This window comes from Trypanosoma brucei, chromosome 2 (assembly GCF_000002445.2).
Source record: "Trypanosoma brucei brucei TREU927 chromosome 2, complete sequence".
Lineage (NCBI taxonomy): Eukaryota > Euglenozoa > Kinetoplastea > Trypanosomatida > Trypanosomatidae > Trypanosoma > Trypanosoma brucei.
This window is the reverse complement of record NC_005063.2, coordinates 661805-689137: the sequence shown is the minus strand read 5'-3', so window position 1 is coordinate 689137 and position 27333 is coordinate 661805. Positions and strand designations below refer to the sequence as shown.

Sequence of the window (27333 nt, the reverse complement as noted above, 5' to 3'; positions counted from 1 at the left end):
GCACTAAGCTGATTTTCCGATACTTATCTTTTTTCCTCCCTTCGATTATTATTGTTATTATTAATAATTTCGTTATTAATTTTTGAGCTACCATACTCCTGTTGTTGTTATTGTTGTTTTTTTTTTTTGCTTTGTATTGTATCATTAGGCGGAGAGGTTTCCTTTCAGTTTGTGTTGTGATTTTAGGACTATAAGTTTTTTTTTGTTTTGAATCTCTTACGTTGTATTATTAAAGTCGAGAAACTAATAAACTAATAAGTGAAACAAACAGAATCTTCGAAGTGTAATTCTTTTTCTTTTCATTCATTTCATTTCTCTATTTGATATCATATATATTGTGTGACAGAAAGAAAAATTTTTTCGTGTGTTTGTGTTTGTGTGTCCTTGCGTGAACTTTCGGCGGTATTTGTTTTATTTGGATTTATATATATATATATATATATTATTATTATTATTATTGTTATTATTATTATTATTACTATTATTATTATTATTTTCGTTTATCCGCTCGGAGGGCGGAACCCAACAGACACGGAAAGAAAAAAGAGGAATCAAAATTTAAAAAAAAAATAAAGTAAAAGCAAACCAAAGAAAGGCTAAACATAATTTTTTTTTTTTACGCGCACGAAAGGGAAAAAAGAAGAAGAGAAACAATATTAATATTATCAAAGACATATTTAGAGAGGGAAGAGCGAAAAGAAACAAGGAAAGCAAAGTTGTTGTTGTTGTTGTTGTTAAAACAACATCTGTTAGGATTTAACTTACTAAACAAACAAATAATTCCAGAATTTGTTTGGAAGTGAGAAAAAGGCAGTAAGAAGGAAAAAAAAAGAGAGAAGAGAAGAAGAGGGAAGGGAAGGGAAGTAAAGGTTTTCCCCTACTGGTTGAAAACGAAGCTACAACAGACACAACACTCGTCATGGAACAGTCTCCTGAGCAGCAACAACAACAACAGCAAAGAAGCCAAAGTCCCCGGCCAGAGGGAGCCGCGGTGTTAAGGCTTTACGGGCTACCGTACTCCATCAAAGAGGAAAAGATTCGGGAGTTTTTTGGATCATTTAGTTTGGCAGATGAAGAGCCCATTGTATTTTTTGTTGAGGGCCTTCATCGCGGGACAGGGTTTGTTCGACTTCGTAACGCGGAGGACGCGGCGTTGGCAATTAACCGCCTGCATCGCCAAAACATAGATGAAACCCGCTACGTTGAGATCTCCACATCATCAGAGGAGGAGCGACAGCGTATTATGGAGCAACAAGAGCAAAGCAATAAGGCTTGCGTTCTGCGGCTTCGCGGGCTCCCCTTTGCGGCTACGGAAGATGATGTACGAACCTTCATTGAATCTATGGAAGGTGTATTGAGCATTGACATCTGCCGTGACATGGACGGGAGGAACACCGGAGATGCCTTCATTGAGCTCGCATCAGAGGAAGATGTGAAGCGTGTCAAACTTCTTCATAGCAAAGCAATGGGCAATCGTTACATTGAAGTTCTGCCCTCTACTGTATATGATCGCGATGCCATCATGCGAGCCTCCAGTCAGCGCTCGCGGCGGGGTCGACGAAGCGGTCGTGGGTATGAAATAAGTGTCACGGATGGCGATGTTTCGCACCACCAGGGCCATGAGTCGATGATGGTCCAGCGGATTATTGACCCTTTTGTTCCAACTACTTATGAGGGTTACATGCAACCGTTGGGGTTTGGGGGCCAGAGGCCATTTCACCATCAATACCATAACAACCATCACCACGCCCAACACCACAGTGCGCAAATGCAAAACTACTACCATAACCACCAACATCATCGTCAAGCCCAACAGTTTCATCACTACAGTCCTCATAATAACTCTTTCATGAATCCGCGTGGTGGTGGTGATGGACGAGATGTCCGTTACTCCATGAACAATCAACCGTATCGCCGGTTCAGCGATGAGCGGGGGATTGTTGGCGGTGGAGGAATTGTTGCCGAAGGACCTTCCGCGCCATATCCCCCCGGTGCTGGCGGAGCTCCACCGCCACCATTTCTTCCAGTTTTCCCTGGGCAGTCATCGCTGGTGGTGGCGCGGCAGCCGAGTCCCTTCGTTGTGCGAATTCGTGGCGTGCCATACAGCGCCTCAGAGGAGGCCATTGCGGAGTTCTTCGCTGGTGTAAAAATCCCGCCGCAAGGGGTTCATATGGTTTATGATGAGCGTAATCGTCTGACGGGAGAAGCCTTCGTGGAGGTTGAGGACAGAAATGATGTGCTTTTGGCACTTGATAGAAATGGTGCAATGATGGGCACGCGTTATATTGAGGTATTTGAGAGCAGTCCAGCGGCGATGCAGCGGTTAGGGACAGCGCAAATGGGAATGATGTCTTATCCAATGGTACCACAGATGTTCTGTTAAGATGGCTGTCATATATATATATATACTGTGTTTGTGTATTTAAGGAACGGCAGAGGTAATAAGTGAAATAATATATGATATATATATATATATATCAGAAAAAATAAAATAAAGAAGAAAGCAGAGAAAATGAGTGAATAGGAAGATGAAGAAATAAATATATAAATATATACGAAGAGGAACAGGAAGAATTGTACATATATGTATGAAGGAACAAAAAAATAGCGTTAATGCAAATCATGCTGGCCGAAGGCACGTGACGGAGCGTTAAAAAAAAGAAAAAAACAATATCGAAAGTTTGGCATTTGGGTTGTCGTTATCAAATAAAACAGATTTTTTTTAAAAAAAGAAAGAAGGGCGGGATCGGGTGGATGTATGGAGTGGAACTGGAGGAATTGGGGGATTTTTTTGCATGGGCATTGTGTCAAGTAAATATAAGGCGATACCTGATGGTTTTCAAGTGGGAAATGGCGATTAGTTTTGATTTTTCCTTTCGTTTATCTTTTTTTAAAAAAAAGGAACGGGAGGACAAAAAGAAATAAAAACGACAGAGAGATAGGAAGGAAAAAATGGGCAAGGATAATACTACTACTACTACTACCAACACTAACAATAATGATAATAATAATAATACCGAAGCGTGGACTCGCACAAAACGGAAAGAAAAAATGTATGAGGAAAAGAAATCAACGAGTGAATGGTTTCACAAAAAAAAAAAGGAAGAGAGAAATTTAAAAAAAAAAAGTAGAAAGAAAGAAACACGTGGGTCGTAGGGCCAACGGCATTAGATATCAACCCGCCAGAAATAAATAAATAATAATAATAATAAAGAAGAGTTCACGTACGTTTGTGGAAACTCAGCTCTCTTTTTTTTGTTATGTTTCTTTGTTGTTGTTGTTGTTTTCGTTGTTGTTGTTCTTTCCTTTACTTTTTTTTATTTATTTAACTCCCTCAGCCATTCCTTAACAGTTTGATTTACCTTTATTCGTGTATATGTATGTGTATGTCTCTGTGTATATGTATGTGTGCATATGTTCTTGTTCTAGCTTCCCTTCTCGATTTTGTTTTGTTTTGTTTTCTATGTTGCGTCACTTACTTGTATTAATTGTGAAATATCGGTATATATTTGTATATTTTATTTATACCTTTTGATATTACTGTTACTATCATTATTATTGTTATTGGCGGAAACAGTTGTATCTGATCTTTGAGGAACGAAACACAGGTGAATTTTTTTTTTTAGTTTTCTTTTCGAAGGAAGAAAGAAAGAGAAAAAGAAAAAGTAAGACAAGGATACGCAAGCGCATGCATGTGTCTTTGGGGAGGAGGAGGAGAAAAAGAACATGTTTGAATAAATGTATTTAAGGAAGAAAAGAGAGAAATGGGAAAAAAGGGGAAAATTTTTTTTAAAAAGTTAATAAAATATCAAAAAGACAAATAAAACAAAACAATAACGAGAAGGTCCAAGTGAAGCAATTATCAATAACAAACATACATTTATAGAAATATGTGTTGTGATTCAAAAGTGGGAGAAACACAGTTGAAAACGGAGAGGGGGGAAAAGGGCGCAATAAAAACGTTAAGGTGAATGGGAAGGTGGAGTGAATATATATAAATAAATATATATATATTTATATATTTATTTGTAATATTTAAAAATGAAATTAAATAACGCAGTGCAGCGGAATCGTGTGGAATATTTATTGAAAGGATAAAAGTTGCGGTCGTATTCGTCCCGTGTCGCTTCTAATTGTAATGGTTGAAGCAAATTCATGCTCTCAATTACACATGCACGCAAATTAAATAAAACAAGTACGATGTTGCGCATGTATTTAATATAATATCCGAAAGGCATGTGATGATATGAGTCTCTCCCCCTTTCCCCTCTTCTTTTTCATTCTTTTTCTTTCTTTTCTTTTTTAATGATTTCTATATTTCCCGGCTCATTTAACAAAAAAAAATTGCTGTGTGTTTGTTTGTTTGTTTGGTTGGTTGGTTGGTTGGTTGGTTGTTTGCTTGACAGTTGCACGGTGTAGCCAAATTACGTGTGAACGAAAATTTTTTTAAAAAATAGGAAATATGAACAAAAAAAAGAAAATAAGGGCAGAAGTGAAGAAAAGACAAATGGGAGGTAAAACGAAGTGAAGAGATTTGTAATAAACGCAAATTAAATTATTAAACAAACAAAAATGAAAATAAACAACTGATTGATGGGCAAGTATAATTCGCTACTCAGAAATATATATATATATATATATATATATATATATATAGTGAAGTACGTGTAGGGCGCGTGGGAATGTGAGAAGGATTGTTTGGATTCATCAGTTCCTTTTCCCTTTTTTTTTTCATTTTTATTAGGTTTTATTTTTGGTGTTTTTGTGTTTTTTTTTCGTTTTCGCGCTCTCCCGTATTGAACAGTTAGATGTATAAAGTTGAAATGGTTTTATAAAGAAAAGGGGGGAATAAAGTAGGAAAGAGAAGAAAAGGTAAATAAATTATTTTTAAAAAAAGAAGACTATGGATGAGAAGGATGCCAACAACTCCGGAAAAAATAATAAATAATTTAATGAATAAACAATTTCATTGGTTTGCTAATTAATTTATGACTTGGATTTTTGTTCAATTCGGTACTTTAATTTGGTGGTAAGTGTTGTCATACGCTTTTTTTGTTTTCTCTCTCTCTCTCTTTCTTTGATTTTGTCGGCTTTTGTTGTTGCTGTTTACCTCTACCTTTTCTCTCATGTCGTGCCTACCAAAATAAAATAATGTCCTTCGCCTTCTTTTAGTACAACCTCAATCCATAAACACGCCTATCATTTATCTTTTTTTTAAAAAAAAAAAGAAAGAAAAAAAAGAACTACCAAATATTTATATATGCACGCATACACGTAACATATTCAAAATGTTTCAGTGGTAGTAATTTTATTAATTATTAGTGTTGTTATTATTGGTTTTGTTGTTTGTTTTTTTTGTTTTTTTCGTTTGTTTGCTTGCTTTTGAGGGTGGTTATTCAATTAATTTTACTTTTATTATTTCTTCATTTTATTTTCGCTTCCTCTTATTCTCACGTAATACATAAATACTTAAATATGTAATATAATAATATAGTTTATATATTTGTGTGTGTTTATGTTTATGTTTATATTCATTTTCTTTTTTCATTTATGTTTATGTTTATGTTTAGATTTATGTGTGAAGATATGGGTTTTCCGTGTGGTATTTAAATCGGTACGGGAATTCCATTATTATTGTTGTTTCTCATTATTTTCATCACCGCCCCGGCTGAGGTAATTTACAAAAAAAATATAATAATAATAATAATAATAATAACCACACAAACACACGCATAGACACACACATTTATACATATATTTGTATATATAATGCAATGAAACGGCAGTAAAAATAAAAGTAATTCAAAGTAATTTATGAAATAATAATAATCATTATTATTAATATTTTAAATAAATATTAATAAGTGTGATACTCGCGGAAATTTTTTTTTCCAAAAAAAAAAAGAAAGGAAAATAGGGGGAAACAGCGGGTTTTATAAAGCGAAAAAGGAGAAATATATATATATATATATATCAGGGAAGTGATGTTACCGCATTTGTTTCCTTTTATCTTTTTTGTTTGTTTGTTTGTTTTCCCTTTTCCTCCTACTTTTCCATTTCCTTGACATTATTTCGTCAGTGGCTGACATATTTATTTATTGTTTTAGTAATAAGAGGAAATTACGTGGATGGAAGGGAAGAAGGGGAAAAAAGAAAGAAAGAAAAGGAAAAGAAAATAATGATTCAAGTGTGGAAATCAGGTGGAAATGTATGCGTTCTTTTTCTTTTTTTAAAAAAATATATATCATTTGTTGTGTATTTGTTTTTTTCCCTTTCCCTTTTTTTTCTTGTTGTTGTTTTAATGTTTCTCGTTTCCCGTGTTTTTTTTTTCTTTCATTTTCATTTTCATTTGGGATGGGTACGTAAGGACTCGTTTTACCATTACTATCGGTCATAAATTATACTGCTAATGTAAAGAAAAAGAAAAAAAAAGAACAGACAAGAGAAAAATAAAATGCGCACGCAATGGCACCAAATGTTTTCGATGACTCACCGACTTATTCGCTCACTCAATAACATTTTTTTTTCATAGATGCCACGCCGTCTCTCAGCAATGATTTTCTTTTTTTTTTTCTTTTTTTTTTTTAAGGAGAAAAAAACCTTGTGTTCTGTTGTATGCATTCATTTGAATGAATTTGGGTATTTATGTGGATTCGTGCATGTGAGTTTGTGTCTCATTATTATTATTATTATTGTTATTATTATTATTATTGTTTCCTCGTAAGGAGGAAGGAAATGAAAGAAGGAAGTAAGTAAGGAAAAGGCAAGCAAAAGGAGATTGTTACCGATGATATGATAACGATATAAATATCTTTTTTTTTTAATTTTTTAAAATTATTTTTATATCGCCTGGCGTTATATGAGGCGCACCCCCTCTCCCATTTTTTTTTATTCAAAAGCACTAAAAGTGCATGGGAAGCAGTGACGTGAGGCGGTTTTTGTTTTGTTTTGTTTTTGTTTTTTGTTCTTGTTTTTGTTCTTCGTTTCGTTTCAATGAATTCATATTATCATTCTTCTTCCTCTTCTTGTCCCTCCTACATTGTACGAGATTCCACCATAACATCAACAATACTAGTAGTGAAAAAAAAAAAAGAAAACAAGGTTAATTAATTATTTATTCATTTCGTTAAATAATTTATTAATTTTGTTTTTCTGTTTTTTTTCCTTACGTATTTTTGACTTCGCATTGGTGTGGGGATGTTGTAAAATATCCCTTGTACCAAATCCACCGCACGCACGCACAAACAAACAAAAAATTGCTACGACAAGAGGAATAATGGCAAAGTGTATTCGGTATATTTTTGTGTTAATTTATATGTATTAATTAAATCATTTATATCGATTTTTTTGTTGTTGTTTTCTACAAAGAAAAAAAGAGAAGATCATGTGTAAATACGCGCGTGTGTGCTTATATATTTTGTGACTGGAGATAAAAGGAGGAAAGGAGGAGAATAGGGAAAAGTTGTGATGAATTTGATAATGTCAGCGAAACCATTGGAGAAGTTTATAAACATACAAATATTTTCCACATGTTTATATACTTTTTCGCAAGTATTTTGTCGTGTTGTTTTTTTTTAAATTATTTGTGGATATGTTTGAGCTGTGATCAGAGCACATGTCGGATGCGTCTGAGGGAACCTACAATTTTGACCTGTTTTTTCTTTCTTTTTTTCTTTCTTTTTATTCAAGTCCTTTTTTCTTTTTTTTCTTTTTTGCTCTGATTTGATTTGATTTGTTGTGGGTTATACATTTGTGACTGTCCGTGCAGGTTCGTGCTTCCAGCTCTTCATAACCCTTCCTTCTTTCTTTCTTTTTTTTTCTTTTTTGAGCAATGTTTTATGTTTTATGTTTACGTGTACAAAGGGGAAGGCGCACATATAATACATACATAAATAAATAAATACGCATATTTCTTTTTCTATATTATTTTTGTATGTGTTTTGTTTTGTTTTGTTTTTTTTGCATGAAATACGGAATTTATTTCTCTTTACGCTGCTCAGCTTTCCTTTACCTATGAGCCTGTTTCATTTTCATTCGGACTCCTAACCTCTCTTACAAGCGGCCTCATCCCCATAAAATAAAATAAATTCCTTTCTTGTTGTTGTTGTTGTTGTTGTTGTTGTTGTTTTTCTTCCTTTCTCGATTTTGTACTGCTAAACACACACACGCACACACACGCACACGTGAATAAATAATTAAAATATATTTATATATTTAAATTTATGTAATTAAACACGAATATAATATATATTTTTGTTGTTGCTATACTAGTGTTATTATTGCCCTAATTGTCACTATTACTAATCTATATAATATAGTTGTTAATACCAGTAAGTAACTTTTTTTTGTTTTAATTTGATTGTTTCAGTTTTCTGTTGGGGTTTTATTATTATTGTTATTATTATTACTGTTGCGCTCCCTTCGCCATCGTCATCACTTTTTTTTTCTTAAAAACTTCAATGTCACACCTTTTTGTGGTTGGACGGCTTTTGTTTTTGTTTTGTTTTTTTGTTGTTGTAGCTGTTGTTGTATGGCTGTGCAGATAAAATAAATACATAAATGCATATATGTATATTTATATATTTATATTTATATATTTATGTGTGTTTGTGTGTATTTATGTTTCTTGTTGGTGATGATGATGATGTTGTTGTTGTTGTTGTTTTTTCTGTTTCTTTTGATTTTAATTCTTGATGGGCGGCCGAAACAATTTGCACATGCCTCCGGGTAAATAAACGAGGAAAAAAAGAGAGGGATATTATAAGTATTGAGGGAAAGGGAAAAAAATGATTAAAGTAAAAAAAAATAAATGAGAAAAGGCAAAAGGCAAATTTTGTAAATAAAACGAATAGATGAATGAGGAAGGGAAGAAGGAAAAAGAGATGAATATTGGACATTTGACGGAAAGGAACAAAACAACATCGAGGGGAGAAGAAAAATAAAAAACAAAAGAAAAGAAAAGAAGAAAGAGATGCAAAAGAAATTTTAAAAAGGAAATAATATATTTATTTTTCTAAGAGGTAAAAGAAAACAATGTTTAAAAGAGTTTTTTTTAAAGAAAAAAAAAAGAAAAGAAAAACGGAGCAAAGGAGAAGAAAGAAGAGGTTGGAAATTATTATAAGGATTGAGGGAAAGTGGGGAAAACAGCGAAAGGCAGTTATCCCTTTTCCAAACGCTGGATTGGCTCAATCGGGCGGTAGAAATGAAATAATCACTGCGGCACGGCCGCGTCTATAAAACAAGCCAATGAACGTATATTTATATATTTATATATGCATAATGTATTTAAATATTAAATGTAACATACACCCTCATACATACCACACGGATATTACATTGCCTTAATCTTCACCCTATACTTCAATTTTTCTTCTTCCTCTTTTTCTCTTAGCTCACTTGCTTTTTTTTTATATATAGTAGTAGTTTTTTGGTGTTATTTACGTGCTTTGATTGGGATAGGAAGTGACGTTTGAGGGGTTGCACGTAAAGTTCTTCAAGTTCAAGTTGCTCAAGTAAGAACTTGAAGTAAAAAAAGAGGAAAAAGAGAAAAAAGACAGACAACACGGTAACAAATCCTTAGCTAAAGGATAATATAAAGTTCGGGATAGAAATAATTAAAAAATAAAACAAGGGAAAACAACAACAAAAGGAAGCGAAAGAGAAATATATATATATATATATATAAGAGAATTGAAGAAGGAAAAAAAAGTTGTGTCATAATAGCGGCTCTTAATTGATTGCAGGGCGGAAACAAACGGGAAGAAACGGGGCAACACAACACAACACACTGCGCGGCATTCTCAACAATATAACCGCTGAACCGTTAAGGTGCTCACGGTGGTATCAGGACGGCTAAGAAAGAAAAAAAACTGTTTGTTTTTTTTGTTTGTTTGAGTCTGCCGAAGTCGATAGTGAGTCCGAAGAGCAAGTGTAACCGCACGGTAGTTTTGTTGCGGGGAGTGGCCTGGCCCTTCATTTCACGTTAATTTGTTTTTTTCTCTTTCTAAAAAGTTTTTTTACATGCTGCGCGCGCGCCTGAAAATATTCAGCGCTTTGAACGGTGCAACAAGTGCCTTTAGCCGAGCAGTCGCACCGCTGCAAATTGCGACTCGTCAGCAGTCTTTTTCTGCAGCTGCACCGGCAGCCAGCGGTGACTTCTCACACATTACTCGTAACACCGTATGGGGCTTATGGAATGAAGGCAATCTCTTTTCACTTTCAGTACCGGAACTTGCTTTTTTTTTACAGGAGCACTGCCGCGTGGCAAATGTGGACCCTCGTGCAAAAAAGAGTGCGTTGGTGCGGCAGGTGGAAGAAATTCTCTCCGCTGAGCAGCAGGCGAGCGCAACGGTACCGCAGGAGGACAACCCACACGCCATTGTTGTGACGGACTATGATCGTGCCGAAGATGCGCTGGAAGAAGCGGATGAATACGGTGATTGGGGTGCAGAACCCGGTTTTGAGGACCGTCGTGAGTTGGACTTTATGGAATTAAGCCCTGGACGAATGGGCGAACGTTATGATCCGCTTTCTCCTCGAGCCTTTCAGCTTCTGCACAGTGAGACAGCTACAGATGTGGGTATTGCGAGTATCGACCCGAGCAAACTTCCGGGGCAAAGTAAGGTGAAGAATGCCCTGGCAGCAATTCACGTTGCCCCAAACGACGCAAACAAAATGCGATTCCGAATGGCCTTTGAATGGTGCCTCATGAATATTTGGAATATGAATATGCCGGGTGAGCTTAACATCGGAGCGGGTAAGGCACTTTACTATCGCAGTGTGGCAAAGCAAAATCGTAATGTCATGCCGCTGTGGACAGTGCAAAAGCATCTCTACGCTCAGCATCCGTATGCCTGGTTTGCCATTGCGAGCGAATCCAACGTAGCGGCCATGGAGTCTCTGGCGGCAGCTCTTAACATGAGCATCCAACAGGAACGCACAACGAGCTATAAAGTCACAATCCGTCGCATGGCAGAGTTTTTCGATTGTGAGCTCAATGGTCAACTTAAGTGCACGATGATGAACAAACCGTGGGATCGGTTCTTCGTTTCACACTACATTCGCAGTAAGATGCCCGATTTGCGTTACGTCGTGCGTGCCAGGCATCCCATCAAGAAACGTATTGCGGATGCTTACCTTGAAGCGGACATACTACGTAGCACACGGGATTCTGTGCAGTCGGTGTTATCGCCGGAATTAGGTGATGTTGTGTACTGTTGTGAGCGTGTGGTTCGCAAGTGGGCCAAGAAAACGGCCACTGGTGTAACACTTCAACTTGTAGAGACAAAACGAACGCCGCTCATCATCACAAAGGCTGGGGACGAGGGCGAACGTTTGGAGTATGAGTGGATTGTGCCGCTACCCCAACAGGCTGAAAGGATTGATATAGCTGCACTTACGGACGAACTGTGGGAATACGGTAACAAACTTGCGGCAGCGCTAGAAGAAGGAATGGAGGAACTTATGGTTCACACCATGACTGCCGTTTCGGCATACTAGGCATTTCTTGTTGTTGTTGATCTCGGTGTTATTGTTATTATTGTTCTTTTTTTTATTTTTGTGCGTGTTCGTGTGTGTGTCTGTATGTGTGTATGTGTGTGTAGCGGGGGGGGGGGGCATCTTTATTTCTCGTCAGTTCTCTAGACAGTTAATGAGGGAATAAAATAGAGTAGATTGAACAAAGAGATAAATATCTATATTTGTATATTTATACTTATATATTTGGCTGTTTATGGATAGGATTAACATGGTACAGGGGTTGTTTTACTTGTTTCACCTACACTATTATGTGCTGTCGGCGAGTGAACAGATAATGGCAGTGCAGCGTAGTGACTCCGAATAATCCAAAAAGCAAACATGTGAATGCCCAACTGGAGAAATGAAGGTAAAAGGAAAAAATGAGAAAGAAAATCTCTGGTGAGAAGTCTCATCCCTCTCCCGCTTTTTTTTGTATTCACAATTACGCGGAATATCACTCGGTCTCATGATCGCTTTTGTGGAGTACTTAGTAGTAAACTTTCTACTTTTGTGCCTGACGTTGTTGTTTTGTTTTTTGTTTTCATCTTACTTTTCACAACAGCTGCAGCGGTATATATTCTTTTTGTGTTGTGATCCAACATTTACGATTTGTTGGTTGTGTTCGTTTGAGATGCATGTACCTGTTTTTAGTGGTATTACCGTTGTTTTTGTAGGGATGTGCCTGTACTTGTGTGGTTCCTCTTTGTTCAACTTAATTTATTTTTCTGCCGCGTTACGTTTTGAGAGGCTTTCCCGCTGCTTTCTTTACTTCTTCCGCTACCGGCACCACCACTAGGCAATATTTTAAAGTGTTTGGTACTCTTCACAACTTGTGGTGTTGTTGCTTTTCTTTTCGCGTGTGTGTTTGAAGCAATGAAAGGGAATGATGCTATGCTGAAAAAGGAAATGGAAATGATCACGCACCCCATTGACATATTTTTATATTTATATATTACTAACTGTCTGTGTTAGTTCGTGAAGGGAGATCCCCCCCCCAAAAAAAAGAGGGAGGAAAAGGAAAGTAAAGAAGAAAGAGAGCGTCACAAATGTGTACGCTTGTGTTGTTGAAGCTCACTGTGTGAACGATACGCGCCTTTTTAAAAAAAAATTATTATTATTGTTATTGTTATATCTAACCTTTCTTATCACAACTTTACAATCGTGTCCCTTTGCCGTTTCCTTTGTTGTTCTTGTTGTTTTCAACTTCTTAACATGTACGCACATGCACATACACGTGTATACAAATATAATATACACATAGTTTGATACGCAGCAGCAAGCATTTCAACACTGAAGTCTCTTAAAAGAAAAAGTAATTATCTCCAGAACAGGAGTGCCGCAGCAGTACGTAAGCGGTTCAATCACATAGGAAAGGTTAGGGGACGATATAAATCGCGTACTCTCGAAATACAACGGGACAGAAACCGGAATTAAACAACAAAAATACCTGCACATCCGTCCCCTCATATACGTACGTGTATATATTATATATATTTGTTGTAAATAAATATATTTGTCTATATATATATATATATATATATAAGAAACAGAGTATTGACAAATAACTAGGTACGCGAAAGCAATAATAGTAAAATTAACGTTAGGGCTCTGCATTTGTTTCCCTCACGTGCCTGCGTGTGTGTGTGCTGAGAAAAAAAAAAGACAACTGTGGAAGAGTATTCGAAATTGCACGTCCAAGCAGGAAGGCAAGGAAGAATATATTTATATATATATATATATATATATTGAGTTGATTGCGAAAAGGATCCGCCGTTTTCACGGAGTAATTCCAGAGGCATCTTTTAAGATAAAGTAAACACAAACGGGAGCATCGCATTGAAACACGACGTTGTGCCTACTTAAAGATTCCTGCATCAAATAAGAAGAGTAAGTGGAACTGAACCAGAAGATTAAAGGAGCAGCATTAACAATAACGTCAGCGACAATTCATCGATAACCGCTTCCGCCGTTGCGATTAAAGGAAGGACGGACCGTTATTCTTCCGCCATTCAACATCAAAGGCGCCGAGGCCAATAGGTGCAGCTCACCACAGGAGGAAACGTAGGTGGCGTGTCACAGTTTCTGAAGAAAAGGCAAAAAAGAAAGGGGATTGCCTGGGATATATATATATATATATATACGTTAGCTCGGAGCACTATTACCATTAGCGCACGTTATCTGTTCGTCATCACCACTACCGACACCATTACACCCTTTACTTCATAGCACGCCACGCACCACCATCGGTCCAGCCGAAACATCGTTTTAACGGATAATGCCGCCTAAAGGACCAAAGGCAGCGCCAAAAGGCGCCCCCGCCCGCAAGGGCGGGCCTCCCGCCGCGATGATCGCAAAACTTAAGCAGCACATGGAGAAGCAAAAGGAAGAAGAAGAACGGCTTCGCAGGGAACGGGAGGAAGAGGAAAAACGGTTGCGTGAAGAGGAACGACTTGCGGAAGAGCAACGGAGGTTTGAAGAGGAAGAGCGCGCCCGGGAACGTCAGCGGCGGAAGGAAGAGGAGCGCTTGGCTCGCAAAATGGGAACCAAGGAGTCCCGCAATGATGTTCTGGAACGTATGGCTGCCGCCGGTTTTATCGTTCCTGATGTGGAGAAAGTTCGGGAACAGCAGAAAAAGGAGCGGGAAGCCCCACGACCTAAGCAGCAAAAACAAAAGCCTACTCAGAAACAGGAGGAAGACGCAGCTGATGAGAGGGCAGCCAAAGCCGGTCATGAATCAGACGAAGACAGTTTGGATCTACCAGTGGAAGATGACGGTGAGGTGACGGAGCCAACAGAGTCCGATGCGGAGGTGGACGAGGAAGACTGGGAAGCCATGATGGAGCGTGACGATCGGCGAGAGCAGCGTAAAATTAATAACGAGCGTATCCGTAAGAGACGTGCTGAGATGGTGGAAGAGCGACTGAAGGCGAAGGAAGCGCGGAAACGCGCGAAGGAAGAGGAAAGGCGAGCAAAGGAGCATGTATTGGAGAGCGTGACAAAACTCCGGTCGCCAATTTGTTGTGTTCTTGGACACGTGGACACTGGTAAAACTAGTTTATTGGATCGTATTCGAGCGACTAACGTTCAAGGCGGTGAGGCCGGTGGTATTACGCAGCAGATCGGTGCCACCTTTTTTCCACGGGAATCAATTGTTGAAGCCACAGCTGATCTCAATCAAAAGTACCAGCATCAGCTGAACGTGCCTGGTCTTCTCGTTATCGATACACCCGGTCACGAGTCCTTCACAAATCTTCGCAGTCGTGGAAGCAGTTTGTGCGACATCGCTATTCTCGTTGTGGATATAATGCACGGGTTGGAACCACAGACGCGTGAGTCAATCCGTCTGCTACGCGAGAAAAAGTGCCCCTTCATCGTCGCATTGAACAAAGTGGATCGCCTCTACGACTGGGTTGCTCACAAGGACATGGACATTGAGCAAACGCTTTCCTTACAGAAGCCTAATGTCCGTGATGAGTTTAGCACACGGCTTGTTCAAGTAAAACAGGAATTGCTTGCAGAGGGACTCAATTCCGAACTGTACTATCATAACAAGGAGGTGCGAAAGGTGGTTTCAATTGTGCCAACGTCGGCCAAGACAGGAGAAGGCATTTGTGACCTAATTCTGTTGGAAGTTCAACTGGTGCAACAGTTCATGGAAGGGAAAGTTACATACAAGGATGACCTGCAATGTACCATTCTGGAGGTGAAGCCCACAACGGGGTATGGTTTTACTATCGATGCCATCCTCATCAACGGCGAGCTTCACGAGGGCGACAATATTTGCCTCTGTGGGCAGAACGGGCCCGTGTTCACGCAGATCCGTGCACTGCTCACACCACAACCCATGAAGGAACTTCGAGTAAGAGGGGAATACATTCATCACAAGACAATGAAGGCAGCAATGGGAATTAAGATTGCGGCCAACGAACTGGAGTATGTTATTCCTGGTTCGCATCTTCTCGTCGTGCGGCCGGGAGACGATAAAGAAGCCGTTGCAAAGGAGGTGATGAAGGATGCGAACAGCATTACGGACCAGTTGAGTCCCGACGGTGTTGGGGTTACGGTGCAAAGCTCTACACTTGGTTCTCTGGAAGCCTTGTTGTCGTTTTTGAACAAAATGAAGATTCCTGTTGCAAGCGCCTCCATTGGGCCACTGCATAAGAGACATATGATCAATGTCCTCTCCATGAAACGGAAGTCACCGCGTCACGCTGTTGTTCTTGCCTTCGATGTTGAGATATCCGATGACGCTCGAGACATTGCCAAGAAGAACGACATCGATATGTTTGAGGCCAAGATCATCTACCATTTGTTTGATATGTTCACAAGGTATATAAACGAGTATGAGAAGCGGGAAAAAGATAAGGCACGCGCAATTGCCGTCTTTCCTGTACAACTCACCATTCTCGACGATGCCATCCATAACACCGATCCTATTATTCTCCCTGTGAAGGTGAAGTGTGGTCAGCTCCACCCGGGAACGCCACTCGCTTTTATGCGGGGCGATACGCCACATCTCATCGGGCGAGTGATGTCATTAGAGCGCGATAAGAAGAGCATCACTGTTGGCCGCGTGGGCTGCGAGTGTTCGGTTAAAATAAACTCAGGGGAAAGTGGAATGACGTTCGGGCGACAGTTTGATAAATCGGATGAACTCTTCTCACTCATTTCCCGTCCATCTGTTAATGCGATTAAATTGTTTAAGGATGAATTGACAGAGGATGACATTAATCTTTTGGCGACGTTAATAAAGGTACTGAAGGTGCCGCCTCGATAGAGCCAGCACTGATGCGGAAATGAGTGAGAATATGACGAACGGAAGTTCGGATAAACCGCGGTTGTCAGTGGGTGGGTTTCGTGAAATGAATTGGCGGCGACGGAACAGTCCACCGCGAAGGGAATGGCGGGTGTGGAAAGCTGGAGGGAAGGGAACTGTGAAAGTAAGCAGACGAAGAGACACCAAACGGATGATATAAACCCGTGAAAAAAAAAGGGGGCGGCGAAGGACATTTTGTTTACTTCACCTTATCCGTTTACCCTCTTCCTTTTCTCGACTTCGTGTGTGCTGTACCGGTACGTTGTGGATGGATAATATCTTTCCCTCTTTTGTCTTGTTTTATTTTGTCCTTTCTCGGTGTCGCCCTGCTCCATGTTTTCCCCCGTACCTGCCGGCCCCTCAGCATGCTCTTGGATGGATATTTTCAATGACGCCGATATTACCAATATGACACCTTCCTCTCTTTTCATTGTTCTTCTCGCTATACATGCATGTGTATGTGCACATGTTCGTATTACCTATCATTACTTTTCATGCAGCGATGCGGAGATGATCCCTCAAGAAACGAAAGGAAATGAAAGAATGAGGGGTAAGGCAGAGTAATAGAGATTTTGAATAGGTATGAGGTATTGCGATCGATATCTGAAAGGAGGGTTTGTGTGGTTGAGGGGAAGGATCGGATCTCACCGGGGGTGTGGCACGTTGCAGTTTCACCATGGTTGAAATATTGACATCGTGACGTTATGGACACGCATGTGTGTCGCGAAGGGATGAAAAAATACATATTTAAATGAATAAAGACTGACAGGACTATTGTTCGGAAACTGTGGAAGTTTGGAGGGCGTTTGTACACATATTGTTCAACCCCGCCCGTGGTGGTTTGCTTGTTTACGTCGCATTGTTGTTTAAATGCAACAACTCTTCAAAGCCATTACCTGTCTTGTATGTTCTCCTTCCATTATGCTTCTACTTTATTTGTTAGCAAAAGGTGAATCTGTCAACTTCTAACGGTGGAGCTGTAGTGCCCACTGCTACGCCTCCGGTTACGGTGGGGACTATAAATTAACTTTCTTTAGTAAAGGAAAAATTAAAAAAATCAGCAACTAATAATATCGATTATATCTACTTAAATCAGGAATTGTGGCTGTCATGAGTCTTCGCAGATTCTACAATGAGGTTTCCGTCGCTGATCATGTTGTAAAAGCCTGTGCGTGGACCGACAGTTCGGTAGATTTCGTCTATGGGGATGGCACGGTGCTTTCATTCTGTGATGAGATGCAAACGTTTGTTGCTATTGATGGAAGTATGGGGGCACGCAGCCGTCTTGACATAAGCGAAACAGGCGATGAAGGGAAGGGAGGTGATTATTATTTTACTGCCCTCACTCTCTCAAAGTACGAGAAAAAGGTAAGTGAGGCTTTGCAGATATATAATTACTACTCTCCTCATCCACGTGTCATTTCTGGGCTCACAGTGACACCATGTGAAGTGTGGCGGCACCCAGGCCCCATTGACTCTCTCGTGGTAGCTGTTGACCGAAGGCTATTTGAGCGTTGCGGATCGCGAGCCACACTGTGGTGTGCACTGCGACGTGTCTCACTGACACTTCACGGTGGACGAATGACTTTTTCAGTGCGTTGGCCGGCACCAGCTGTGGAGAGGAGCGGAGCAAGGTCTATTTTTGTTCGCCCCACTGATTCACGGGGGTTCATCACAGGGACCGTTGATAGTCTACGGGCCTTTCATTATGTGTGGATGGAGCAAACGTTTCCTCTCATTGACCCGCCACGTGAGTGGATTCGTATGCTTGAGGTTGCCCTCCAGTTCGATGAGGAGTTACCAGCGGATCATACCCCAGCAGAGGCCGCAGCATTAGCTACTGAAGATGAAGAGTGTCGCATGTACTACGAGACAACACCTCGCACAGCGCAAGATCATAAACCTTGCCGTTTCTCTTCCATCCGGTATGATCATGTACACGCACTCATTGCCAACCCACAGATGCAAAATGCCATGTGCAATGGACAGATACGTAATCCGCGAGAGCGGGTTGTGTGGCGCTACGACGCCGACCCTATGGGTCGTGTACCGCATGCAATTTACTGGGGCCTTGGTGTTTGCGAGACCAAAGATGTGCGACATTCATTGTGCCTTCCTGAAGGACGTAAAGCAAGTTGGCCGAATAGTGGTGTTAATAGGGAGAATACTCGTACTGTTGACGCATCAGCAACGTCAGGGCCCCGCGAACCATATTTCGTAGCCGGATCCGTACTTTGTATGATACGAGAAGATGAAAGCGTTGCGTTGGTGGAACCAATAGGTGAAAGTTATGTCGTGCATCACTGGCGTCGCAGTGGTGGATACAAGGTGTACCATCAAAGCGCGGATGGACTATTAGGCCTCCCACCTGTTATTCCTCCGGAGCAACATGAGGGACCGTTGAGTAATAATGGAAACAGTCAACTCCCTCCAGAAGATCCATCATCACCGCCAGTCCCAGAAGGCGAGTACAGCGATGGTGTTGTCATGTCAAGGGCTGGAGGATCACTACTTTACTTTAGTAGTGTATTGGAAGAGGCGCCATTTGCTGTTGCTCAGCGTGGTCGTTACCTCCCGGAAGTGGGTGGTTCTTGCATTGAAATATCACAACGGAATATTGCTGCAGCGCGTGTAGAAAAGCAACGGGAAATGTTTGACGAAATAGCGGGCTTTGATTTGAGGTTTGCTCTTGCAAACGGGGCCGACAGGATTGCTAGAAGTGCCACCGCATGCTCCACGTCTGGGTTGACCATAGGCCCGATATCACCTTCAGATGCAGCAGAAGCCGCCATCGACCGTACGCAAATGCGTATGGTAAGCGACGACCCCGCAATCAATGCTGCGGCTACCGCTGGAAGTGTTGTGTTCCTCACAAGTGCCATCGATGGGATCGGTACGTTTGCCGCACTAACGAATGGCACGGTGCGGTGTCATTTTGACGACCGAACGATTTTATATCTTATTCCAGGTGGGGATGACAAGGAAGAGAACCTTGTGGCTACGTGTCTCTTCCGTGACGCTACTCAGTGTTCCATACGTCTGTCGAAGTGTCTCAATAATAACCCGATGTTTCAGTATGTGGCGTACGCTTTGCGCTTTCGTCGGTTCGTACGCCTCTCTCCTGAGGCGCGGAATGCCGTTGTGGAAGGCACAAATGAGCTTAAACTACAGTTTCTAGAGGAGACAGAATGGCAGCAAACAAACCAAGTGGAGCGGAACCTTCAGGCTCTGTTTGAGCGCACGAGGGAGCTTCTGGACGGGAGTGATAAGTTATGCCGGACAAATCGATCGCTACTAAACCGAGACGATTCGACTTATTTCACTTGAGTGACTGACTGGTGTCTTGCGTACGTTTATACAACTATCCATATCTCCAGCCCGTTTGCTGCCGTGGCGTCAGCAGAAACTGGAATTACGGCTCTTTTCCTTGTTCTTTTTTCGTTCCTCGAAACGAGGTCCATTTTGCCCTGCATACTGTTCTGTTAATAGAATGAGTGCACGTTAAAATTTGTCATATGTGTGTCTCTCCCATAGATTGTCCCGTTGATGTGGGTGAAGCTGGAATAGAGAGGCTCGAAGTTACAGAAGGGAGTGTTGAACCCTCACTCCACCTGCGTTCGTGTGTATTATAAGGGTGAACTGTCCTGGAGCCGTTGTACTGCCTCATGTTGCAGGTGCGCTTGACCATATTTCTTTCTTGTCTCGTTCCTTTTGAATCCCTGTATGAATTTTTAAAAAAATGCTTGTAATATTTCCGTCACATCACCTATGATTTTTCAATATACTCAATAGTAGAAAAGAAAGTTCAAAGGAAGGAAGGAAGGAAGAGGTGAGTAGAGCACCTTTCACTCTACCATAGAGTATTTCTAGGTTTTTGTTTCTTTCTGGGAGAAACATACTCTAAAGAAGAGAGAGGGGGGGAAGATAGAGTGAATTATCGCTTCAAGTCGCATCCTCCTTTCTTTCTTTATAATAATTATTTTTTTTTCTTGCACTGTTTACGTGGGCTCTTTGTCTCAATACACCAGGGCGTACCTGCGTGTCTGATATTTCGATATCTGTAAAAAAGAAGAAATGAGTTACACTGAAGGAGATGGGAATCCGCCTGGTGAGTGCCCACAGACTCCTCGCGTGAGTCACACGTCATTTCTTCCCCCCCTGGGAACTTCGTCATCTGAAGGCCGTGATGTAGAAGGGGAAAGCTTACGTGATTACACCATGACATATCGAAGTTGCCCAACTGAAAGCTATGGGGATCAGCCCACTGAGCCGTTTGGACAGTTCAGCAGGCCGCTTACATCTTGGGAAAAGTTAGCGCTTAAACCAGTATCAACGTGCCCAACGTATAACGTGCGGACGGTGGTTCATGTGAGTGAGCATCCATTGTGGTCCAAGTCGTTGAAAACACGCCTTGATTACTTGGTTGGCGATGCTTTAAGAAAACTTGGTACGCGGTATAGCAATAATAGAGGTTCCATCATCCGGCCAACGAGCTTCGGCGGCTGCACATCAGTTCATACACAAGGCCCGCCGGTGAATTACCCTACGGCCCCATCTCCGTGGGGAAATACATTTTGTAACCATGGTATTCATATAAGCGATAATGCTACAGAGACACGTGTTGCTTCATCTGCAAGTTCAGGATGGGGCCCGAGCGTTTTTGTTCCCGGTCGAGCAAGCCGTCTGTCAGCAGATTTTGCAAACCACGCCTCATTGCTGGATGAGGCAAGGTTTAAACGGAGGACAATACTTGTGAACGGTGAGTGGAAGTCACTTGGGCCACGGGAGCTTGCGACACTTCGGTTGTCATACATACGCGAAGAACTTGTCGCTCGCGAAACGATTGTAGATGAGGAACACCTTGAAGCTGTTAAGTTATTTTCTCAACACCTGGGCGCGTTGCACCTCGTGGATAGTTGTGACAAGGAGAGTGAATACGGCGAGCCGGTGCAAAAATTACTGCAAGACACGATGCTGAATGGACTCCAGGCGATAAATTACAGAGAAGAAATCAACCGAAGTTATGTACTTGAGGAGGAGAACAAAGCATTCCAACCCATCTGGGATTTGTTTGTTTTTGTGCATCGAGGCATGTTGCTTGGAAGTGCCCCATTGAAGAATTATCTCAGGCGTTGGGTGTACCTGACAAGGGGACGCAAGGAGCGTTACCGCGTTAGCTTGCAGCAACTTCACGAGCGCGAGGAAAAGTCACGCAGCGAGATCATGGAGGAGCATGCTTCTCTTGAGCAAGAACTTTTTAGCCACTTGTTGAGCACAATGGAGACACTGTTCCGTGTAGAGTTGGAGTCGTTTCAATTGCTTACACAAGTGGCACAAGTCCATGCATGGCTGTTTATGCAATCTCAGGTTGATGTATACCCAAAATTGTATGGTATTGAAATGACACGGCGCTTGGTGTGTGGACGTGCAACAGGTGTAACGCTTTTTAGAGAACTTGTTTTGAGATGCCAAAATGACAGAGATGCGTTGGCTCTTTTCGAGGAACATGGCCGCACGGTTCTACGCTGCGCGATGGAGCTCGATGATATTGCGTTATTTTCAGAAGAGATCAAGCGGCGGTCGATTGAAGAGGAAGAGAACGCGGAGCGAGCCAAGAAACACCTTTTTGTGTTCGCTTTGATGGAGCGTTGTCATGCACGGGAAGTTGAAATCATAGAAGCTTGTGAGTGGGACGTTGATTTGATGAGAAAGTTCCGAGAAGGTTGTCTCGCCATCGGCGAGAAACATAGCGAGAGAAATTCGGAACTAAAAGAGGGGCACGGAGAAGAGAAAATAGAAGAAAATTTAGCTACGAATAGTGTCAAAACAGACGGATGATGAGAGTTCTATTATGGGCACAATCCATTCGTCAATTTTATCTCATGTGGCGGTATATAATTATCCCAATTCCCATTCACCTTCTGCATGCACTTGTACATTTTTTTTTCTTTTAATACCCGACCTTTACGATTTTCTCAAAGGAGAGTGGCAGGCAGCGCGGGAGATTATCCACAAAACTCACGAAGTTGCCACCGCTGCGCCCATAACATGTGAAATATTCCGCATGTAAGCTTCAGTTAGGCGTCAACACCACTTGCGGGTTTCGCTGCAACATCTCTTTACTTATTCTTTAAACAATGCTGTTAACTTTTCTCTTAAGCTTTGTTTTTTCAATGGTATTGCAGTTATTCGCTAGGCGACGTCTATGGGCGGCGTACCACAACGAGATGACCGACTGATCATAAGCGGTAATATTACACTCAGGCACGCGTGTCGTAAATATGGTCGGAGAGGGGGGGAAAAGCAAACGAAGGCCAGAAATATTATTTCAGTTCTTTGCGCTATGCAAAAATTAGGTGTCACTTGTACTGTTTTAAAAATAATATACGTTTATATTATTATTATTACTATTTAATGTCTTTTCACATATCACACAATGTTAGAGAGAAAGGGGGAAAAAGGAAAAGGGCTCAAAAATAGTCGTGATGGTCGGTGTGCTGACCTTTTTTTTTTAGTTTTTGCTGCATTTCTGAGTGTGGTAGAGCTGCAGACACAAATATGTTTCTGTAATCAATGTATTACTATCGCTTACTCCCCCGGCTCTCTTTTCACGCCGCGGCTGCATCTGTACATTTGAGTTGTGTGTGAATGATATGTTTATTTTGCGCCTATATATATATATATATATATATATGTATGCTTTAGATACTAAAGCAGTAATATTTCTTTTTTACTTTCATCAGCAGGGTTTTATTTCCCGTATCGTCTGCTACTCCACTTCTGCTTCTTTGACACTTCGTTTTTATTGCTGTTTTTTTTTGGGGGGAGTGGGTGCATTATTATTATTATTTGACCGTCTCACACTTCACAAGAGGGGTATAATCAACAGAGAAAGGAAAAACTGAGCGAAAAGAAAAAAGTAGTATCAATACAAGAAAAAAGAGATTTGAACCGATATAGGTGAATATTCTCTTGAGTGTAATATATTAATACTAATAATAACAATAGTAATAATAATAGTAATAAAAATATATACCATCACCACAACTATTACTGCTGTTATTAGAGGATATTAATATTAACAGATATAACTTACAGGATTTCGCACATACGTATTTGCAATGCCCGTTTCACCGGCTGCCATGCACCTCATAATGCGACAAGTGCAAGATATTAATTCGAATCCCACGGAAGGGATTCGGTTGGTGAGATCTGATGATCTCAGCGAGTTGTTATTTGAGATCACTGGACCTGAAGGAACTCCCTTCGCTGGCGGCTCATTTCAAGTTGTGTTTCATTTTGATGAGGGATATCCGGAGGTGCCACCACGGGGTGTATTCCGGACCAAAATATTTCATCCCAACATAGCAGAAAAGGGAGACATTTGTGTGAATGTACTCAAAAGGGACTGGAATCCAAGTTTGGGTTTGCGGCATGTACTCACGATTGTGCGGTGTCTTCTTATTGAACCGAATGCAGAAAGTGCGCTAAATGAAGAGGCAGCACGGCTCCTGATGGAGGATTATGATGCATACAGGCGCAAGGCAGATATGATGACAAAAGTACATGCGATAAAAAGTGGGAGGGCTCCAATGGAATCCCAACGGCCTTTTAATGGAGTCGATGGCTTTCAAGAAAACGGCGGGGTGACGAGCAGCGGCAAATGTAATGATGAGGAGGAAAATGACAGCAATAACGCAGTGGGTGGAGGTGGTTTAAGGCTTTCGCTTCATATGAACAATGTAGACAATAAAGGGACATTGGGGGAATTACCGGCTTCCTCATCATTATCATTATCATCATCAGCGGCAGCAGCAGCAGCCACAGCGGCAAAAAAAGCTGTGGAGAAGAAGCGGGCAGCACTCAGACGTATTTGATGGGAGAGAGAGAGATAGATGAAGTTTAATCACAATTTCTTTTCTTGTTTTTTTTGTGTCTTTTTTTTTCTCTTTTTCTCTTTCTTTTTTGTAGGAGGGGGGAGGGAGCGAGTTTCATGTTTTTGTTGTGTTGCGGTTTGTATGGGAGGCAAAACAGAGAATGAAAAGGGGGTGGAAAACGAAAAGAAACAGAAACAAAAGAAGGAAAGAAAAAAAAAAGAGAATTATCATCTTTCAATAATTTTTTAAAAAAAAGGTTCCCAGCACATCTAATTTACGTTGCGGTGGAAAATTGTTAAAGCAAAGGGGTGAGAAATGGTAGGTAAACTCTTGTATACAACAGAAGATAAAATGTGTCAAAGAAATTTTTAAAAATACGCATGAACGCCGTTTCTTTTTTTTTCCTTCTGTTCGCTTGTTCGCTTCCCGTGTTTTATTTCATCGCGGGGAAGCCTTCCAGTTTTTTTTTAAAAAAATGAGACAAAAGAAACGGATTCGAGTGCACAAGGGGTCGATTTTTATTGCTGTTGTTTTTGTTTTTGTTTTGTTTTGTTTTTACCCTAGTCGGCGTTTGTATACAAATAATGATAACAAAGAAAAAAACAAGTAGGGGACTTACTAATTAGACAAGATGAAAAAATAAATTAGTGTATGATATTATTGTATTTGTAGACTGAAAAAGTTAACTTTGGTGCCAGTTTGTTTACGCTAAGAGGTAGGGGGAAAAAAAAGGAAAAAAATAGAACGAAGGGTTGAGAGCAGTGCAAGCACAAACCGAGTCGGCATTTGTTTTTTCTTAAATGTTCAAATATTTTTATTACTGCACAGTGGAAAAGAAATGAAAAGAAAAGAAAAAAGAAAACAAAACAAAACAAAAGGAGAGAGGGAGAGGGAAAATAGATTGAGCAGTTGAGTAGCCACATAAAAAATCAATCATGGTATATAATTAAAACATATAAATATTCGTTTATCTATTCATTTCATTTTTATATGTGAAGGTGTTTTGATTTTGCTTTTTTTTTTAAAGAAAAATAAATTACTCGTCAAATGCCAATTTCCGGCTGCTCTTCCGCGTCTTCTGCCGTTTGTACTTGTGTTTCATCAATTTGTCGGATGGAGCTTCAGAGGAGATAAATTTTCTCTTCTTTCTTTTTTCTTTTTTTTCTTTTGTTACCTTCTCACTTTTTTGTTCGATCATTTTATTCAAGTTGCGTAACAATTTTCTGTGGCCTTCTGCTCATGAGCGGTGGCATCCAGTTGTTTCTTTGTTCTTGTTTTAAATCTCCGTTACTTAATTTTTCAATTTTTCGTGTGTCTGTTTGTTGCCTGTTTTGTTGCTGTTGCTGTTGTTTTCGCTTATTTGAAATTGTAACGAACTTTCACTGTATTATCATTATCATTATTATTATTATTATTATATATATATATATTTCTATAGTTACCTACCATTTATTTTTGTTTATTATAACAACAGGTGAAGGAGAGGGGGAAAAAAAAAAAAAAGAGAGAGAGAGAGAGAGAGAGAGAGAGAGAGAGAGAGAGAGAGAGAGAGAGAGAGAGAGGAGAAAAATGTGAATTTGTTCCGCCCTTGCGTTGCTCACACAACTGTGATGCAAAAGTAAAGAAAAAAAAATAGAGAGATAAGAGTAGAATTAGCGTAGGTTTGAGGCAAATAATAAAACCAAAAGAATGATCGAACGAATGATGAAAATGCAAGAGAGCACAAGTAAAGTTAAAGTAAGGGTTGTTGTTGTTGTTGTTTCTTTGATTTGTATATTCATTTATACGTAACATTTTGTATAAGTTTGTATAAGTGAAGGTGAAGAACTGTTTTGGGGCACTTGCCACCGTACCGTTTGGGATTCAATATAAAAGGGGAGAAATAATAATTTTTTTTTTAAAAAAAGAAAGAATCCACGGTTTTGTAACGCAGATTTGTTTGCGTGAGAGACGCAGCAGCATTAAGTGCATGCAAGGCATGATGAAAAGAAGAGAGAGGTAATGTGAGTGATGAATCCGCATTTATATTATTTCCAACTCCAGTGACTCATCTTTTTTTTAAAAAATTCTCTTTTTAACTTTTTTTTTCTCACCTCCTGCTGTTCATTTTCTGTGTATTATCTAAATGTTCTTCCATTCATTTCATTATTTAGTTTAATTCAGTTTTACGCTTGTATTTACCCTTGTTTGTTTGTTTTGTATGGGTGGCTTCTGTAGTGTATTTGATTTGTTTGTACATCAGCTTTCTCTTTTTTTTTTACTTGTCAGTCCCCTCGGCTCGAATCGTGTGAGTCCTTTTCTTTTTTCTTTTTTCTTTCTTCTTTCCCCCTCCTCCCCTCTTCCTCTTTTATGATTTTCGATTTTCATTTTCTCCCCCCCCCCCCTATTTTTCTGTCTTTTACCCTCTTTCTCTTCCTCTTTCTCCCTCCCTTGCTTATTTGCTTATATATATATATATATATTTATTTATATATTTATATTTGTATATGTACATATATTGTTGATCTTGTACTATTATTGTTATTACCATCATAATTGTTTTTTTTGTTAATATTATTATTATTATTTATCACCTACCCGTGCATGACCGTACCTCTTTATTTCTCTTTCTCTTTCTCTTTCTCTCTATTTGTGTGTGTTTGTTTGTCTTCCCTGTCTTTCTTTCTTTTTTTCTTTCCTTTTTTTTTTTTTTGCTTCGTATCTTCGCAACATCGGGACGATGATGGATTCAATGCGAGTAAGTTTATAATTCCCAATATGCAAATATATAAATATATTAATTATATTTAGTTATTTACAACTGTGTGTTTGTGTGTATTTATTTATACGGGTTTGTACAAGTTTTCAATGAAGAGAATTAAAATTCAAAAGGAGGAAAAAAAGAAAAGGGAAAGGAAAATTTAAAAAAAAATAAAATGAAATTCATCCAGTATTGTTTACAGTCTCTGCAAGAAGGGAGGGATAAATAATAATAATAATATAAAAAGAAGGGAGTAGAAGGAAGAGGAGGTGAGGGGAGGTGTTCATGCAATTTTTTTTTATTATTTCATTTCATTTTCCATTTAATTCTGTGCTGCAGGCGTCACTGCCGCTTCATTAACTGTCATGTTCAATCGTGTTATT

The 27333-nt window shown here is 39.9% G+C and overlaps 6 protein-coding genes across 6 annotated transcripts, besides 75 other annotated features; all 6 read left to right on the top strand.

Moving 5' to 3' along the window:
• Positions 1-27333: part of a sequence feature (sequence corresponds to BAC RPCI93-28H13) that runs on past both edges of the window.
• Positions 420-440: a sequence feature (AT_rich).
• Positions 441-495: a microsatellite.
• Positions 554-574: a sequence feature (AT_rich).
• Positions 716-736: a microsatellite.
• Positions 817-864: a sequence feature (CT-rich).
• Positions 920-2383, top strand: Tb927.2.3880 (heterogeneous nuclear ribonucleoprotein H/F, putative; the record flags this gene model as incomplete). The annotated part of the gene is made up of 1 exon (XM_946513.1): positions 920-2383. The coding sequence occupies one exon, from the start codon at positions 920-922 to the stop codon at positions 2381-2383; it is 1464 nt and encodes a 487-aa protein (XP_951606.1).
• Positions 2441-2555: a microsatellite.
• Positions 2991-3016: a microsatellite.
• Positions 3091-3142: a sequence feature (CT-rich).
• Positions 3187-3213: a sequence feature (AT_rich).
• Positions 3269-3300: a microsatellite.
• Positions 3372-3410: a microsatellite.
• Positions 3780-3809: a sequence feature (AT_rich).
• Positions 3989-4026: a microsatellite.
• Positions 4252-4304: a sequence feature (A-rich).
• Positions 4356-4402: a microsatellite.
• Positions 4622-4656: a microsatellite.
• Positions 4712-4782: a sequence feature (A-rich).
• Positions 4874-4896: a sequence feature (AT_rich).
• Positions 4933-4954: a sequence feature (AT_rich).
• Positions 5217-5243: a microsatellite.
• Positions 5304-5435: a sequence feature (A-rich).
• Positions 5462-5505: a sequence feature (AT_rich).
• Positions 5513-5576: a sequence feature (A-rich).
• Positions 5692-5716: a microsatellite.
• Positions 5787-5864: a sequence feature (AT_rich).
• Positions 5955-5974: a microsatellite.
• Positions 6131-6175: a sequence feature (CT-rich).
• Positions 6225-6245: a sequence feature (AT_rich).
• Positions 6259-6351: a sequence feature (A-rich).
• Positions 6414-6455: a sequence feature (T-rich).
• Positions 6558-6586: a microsatellite.
• Positions 6677-6715: a microsatellite.
• Positions 6802-6846: a sequence feature (AT_rich).
• Positions 6935-6991: a sequence feature (A-rich).
• Positions 7103-7146: a sequence feature (AT_rich).
• Positions 7655-7714: a sequence feature (A-rich).
• Positions 7937-7962: a microsatellite.
• Positions 8096-8127: a microsatellite.
• Positions 8158-8183: a microsatellite.
• Positions 8187-8255: a sequence feature (AT_rich).
• Positions 8384-8412: a microsatellite.
• Positions 8490-8530: a microsatellite.
• Positions 8552-8623: a microsatellite.
• Positions 8624-8673: a microsatellite.
• Positions 8774-8983: a sequence feature (T-rich).
• Positions 9055-9104: a sequence feature (T-rich).
• Positions 9254-9298: a sequence feature (AT_rich).
• Positions 9664-9684: a microsatellite.
• On the top strand, positions 10021-11499 carry Tb927.2.3800 (hypothetical protein, conserved; the record flags this gene model as incomplete). Its single annotated transcript, XM_946512.1, has 1 exon — positions 10021-11499. One exon carries the CDS (start codon positions 10021-10023, stop codon positions 11497-11499), a length of 1479 nt encoding a protein of 492 aa, XP_951605.1.
• Positions 11504-11556: a microsatellite.
• Positions 11559-11601: a microsatellite.
• Positions 12451-12472: a sequence feature (AT_rich).
• Positions 12612-12636: a sequence feature (AT_rich).
• Positions 12983-13059: a microsatellite.
• Positions 13234-13263: a microsatellite.
• Positions 13637-13657: a microsatellite.
• Tb927.2.3780 (translation initiation factor IF-2, putative) lies at positions 13793-16294 on the top strand (the record flags this gene model as incomplete). Its single annotated transcript, XM_946511.1, has 1 exon — positions 13793-16294. One exon carries the CDS (start codon positions 13793-13795, stop codon positions 16292-16294), a length of 2502 nt encoding a protein of 833 aa, XP_951604.1.
• Positions 17444-19660, top strand: Tb927.2.3750 (hypothetical protein, conserved; the record flags this gene model as incomplete). Its single annotated transcript, XM_946510.1, has 1 exon — positions 17444-19660. One exon carries the CDS (start codon positions 17444-17446, stop codon positions 19658-19660), a length of 2217 nt encoding a protein of 738 aa, XP_951603.1.
• Positions 20300-20321: a sequence feature (AT_rich).
• Tb927.2.3730 (hypothetical protein, conserved) lies at positions 20408-22171 on the top strand (the record flags this gene model as incomplete). The annotated part of the gene is made up of 1 exon (XM_946509.1): positions 20408-22171. The coding sequence occupies one exon, from the start codon at positions 20408-20410 to the stop codon at positions 22169-22171; it is 1764 nt and encodes a 587-aa protein (XP_951602.1).
• Positions 22705-22749: a sequence feature (AT_rich).
• Positions 23003-23031: a microsatellite.
• Positions 23317-23364: a microsatellite.
• Positions 23455-24210, top strand: Tb927.2.3720 (ubiquitin-conjugating enzyme, putative; the record flags this gene model as incomplete). Its single annotated transcript, XM_946508.1, has 1 exon — positions 23455-24210. One exon carries the CDS (start codon positions 23455-23457, stop codon positions 24208-24210), a length of 756 nt encoding a protein of 251 aa, XP_951601.1.
• Positions 24246-24300: a sequence feature (A-rich).
• Positions 24386-24434: a sequence feature (T-rich).
• Positions 24738-24767: a microsatellite.
• Positions 25041-25094: a sequence feature (T-rich).
• Positions 25346-25379: a sequence feature (A-rich).
• Positions 25596-25628: a microsatellite.
• Positions 25713-25772: a microsatellite.
• Positions 26091-26116: a sequence feature (AT_rich).
• Positions 26503-26642: a sequence feature (GA-rich).
• Positions 26654-26708: a microsatellite.
• Positions 26720-26777: a microsatellite.
• Positions 26805-26902: a sequence feature (GA-rich).
• Positions 26972-27007: a sequence feature (AT_rich).
• Positions 27106-27127: a sequence feature (AT_rich).
• Positions 27172-27196: a sequence feature (AT_rich).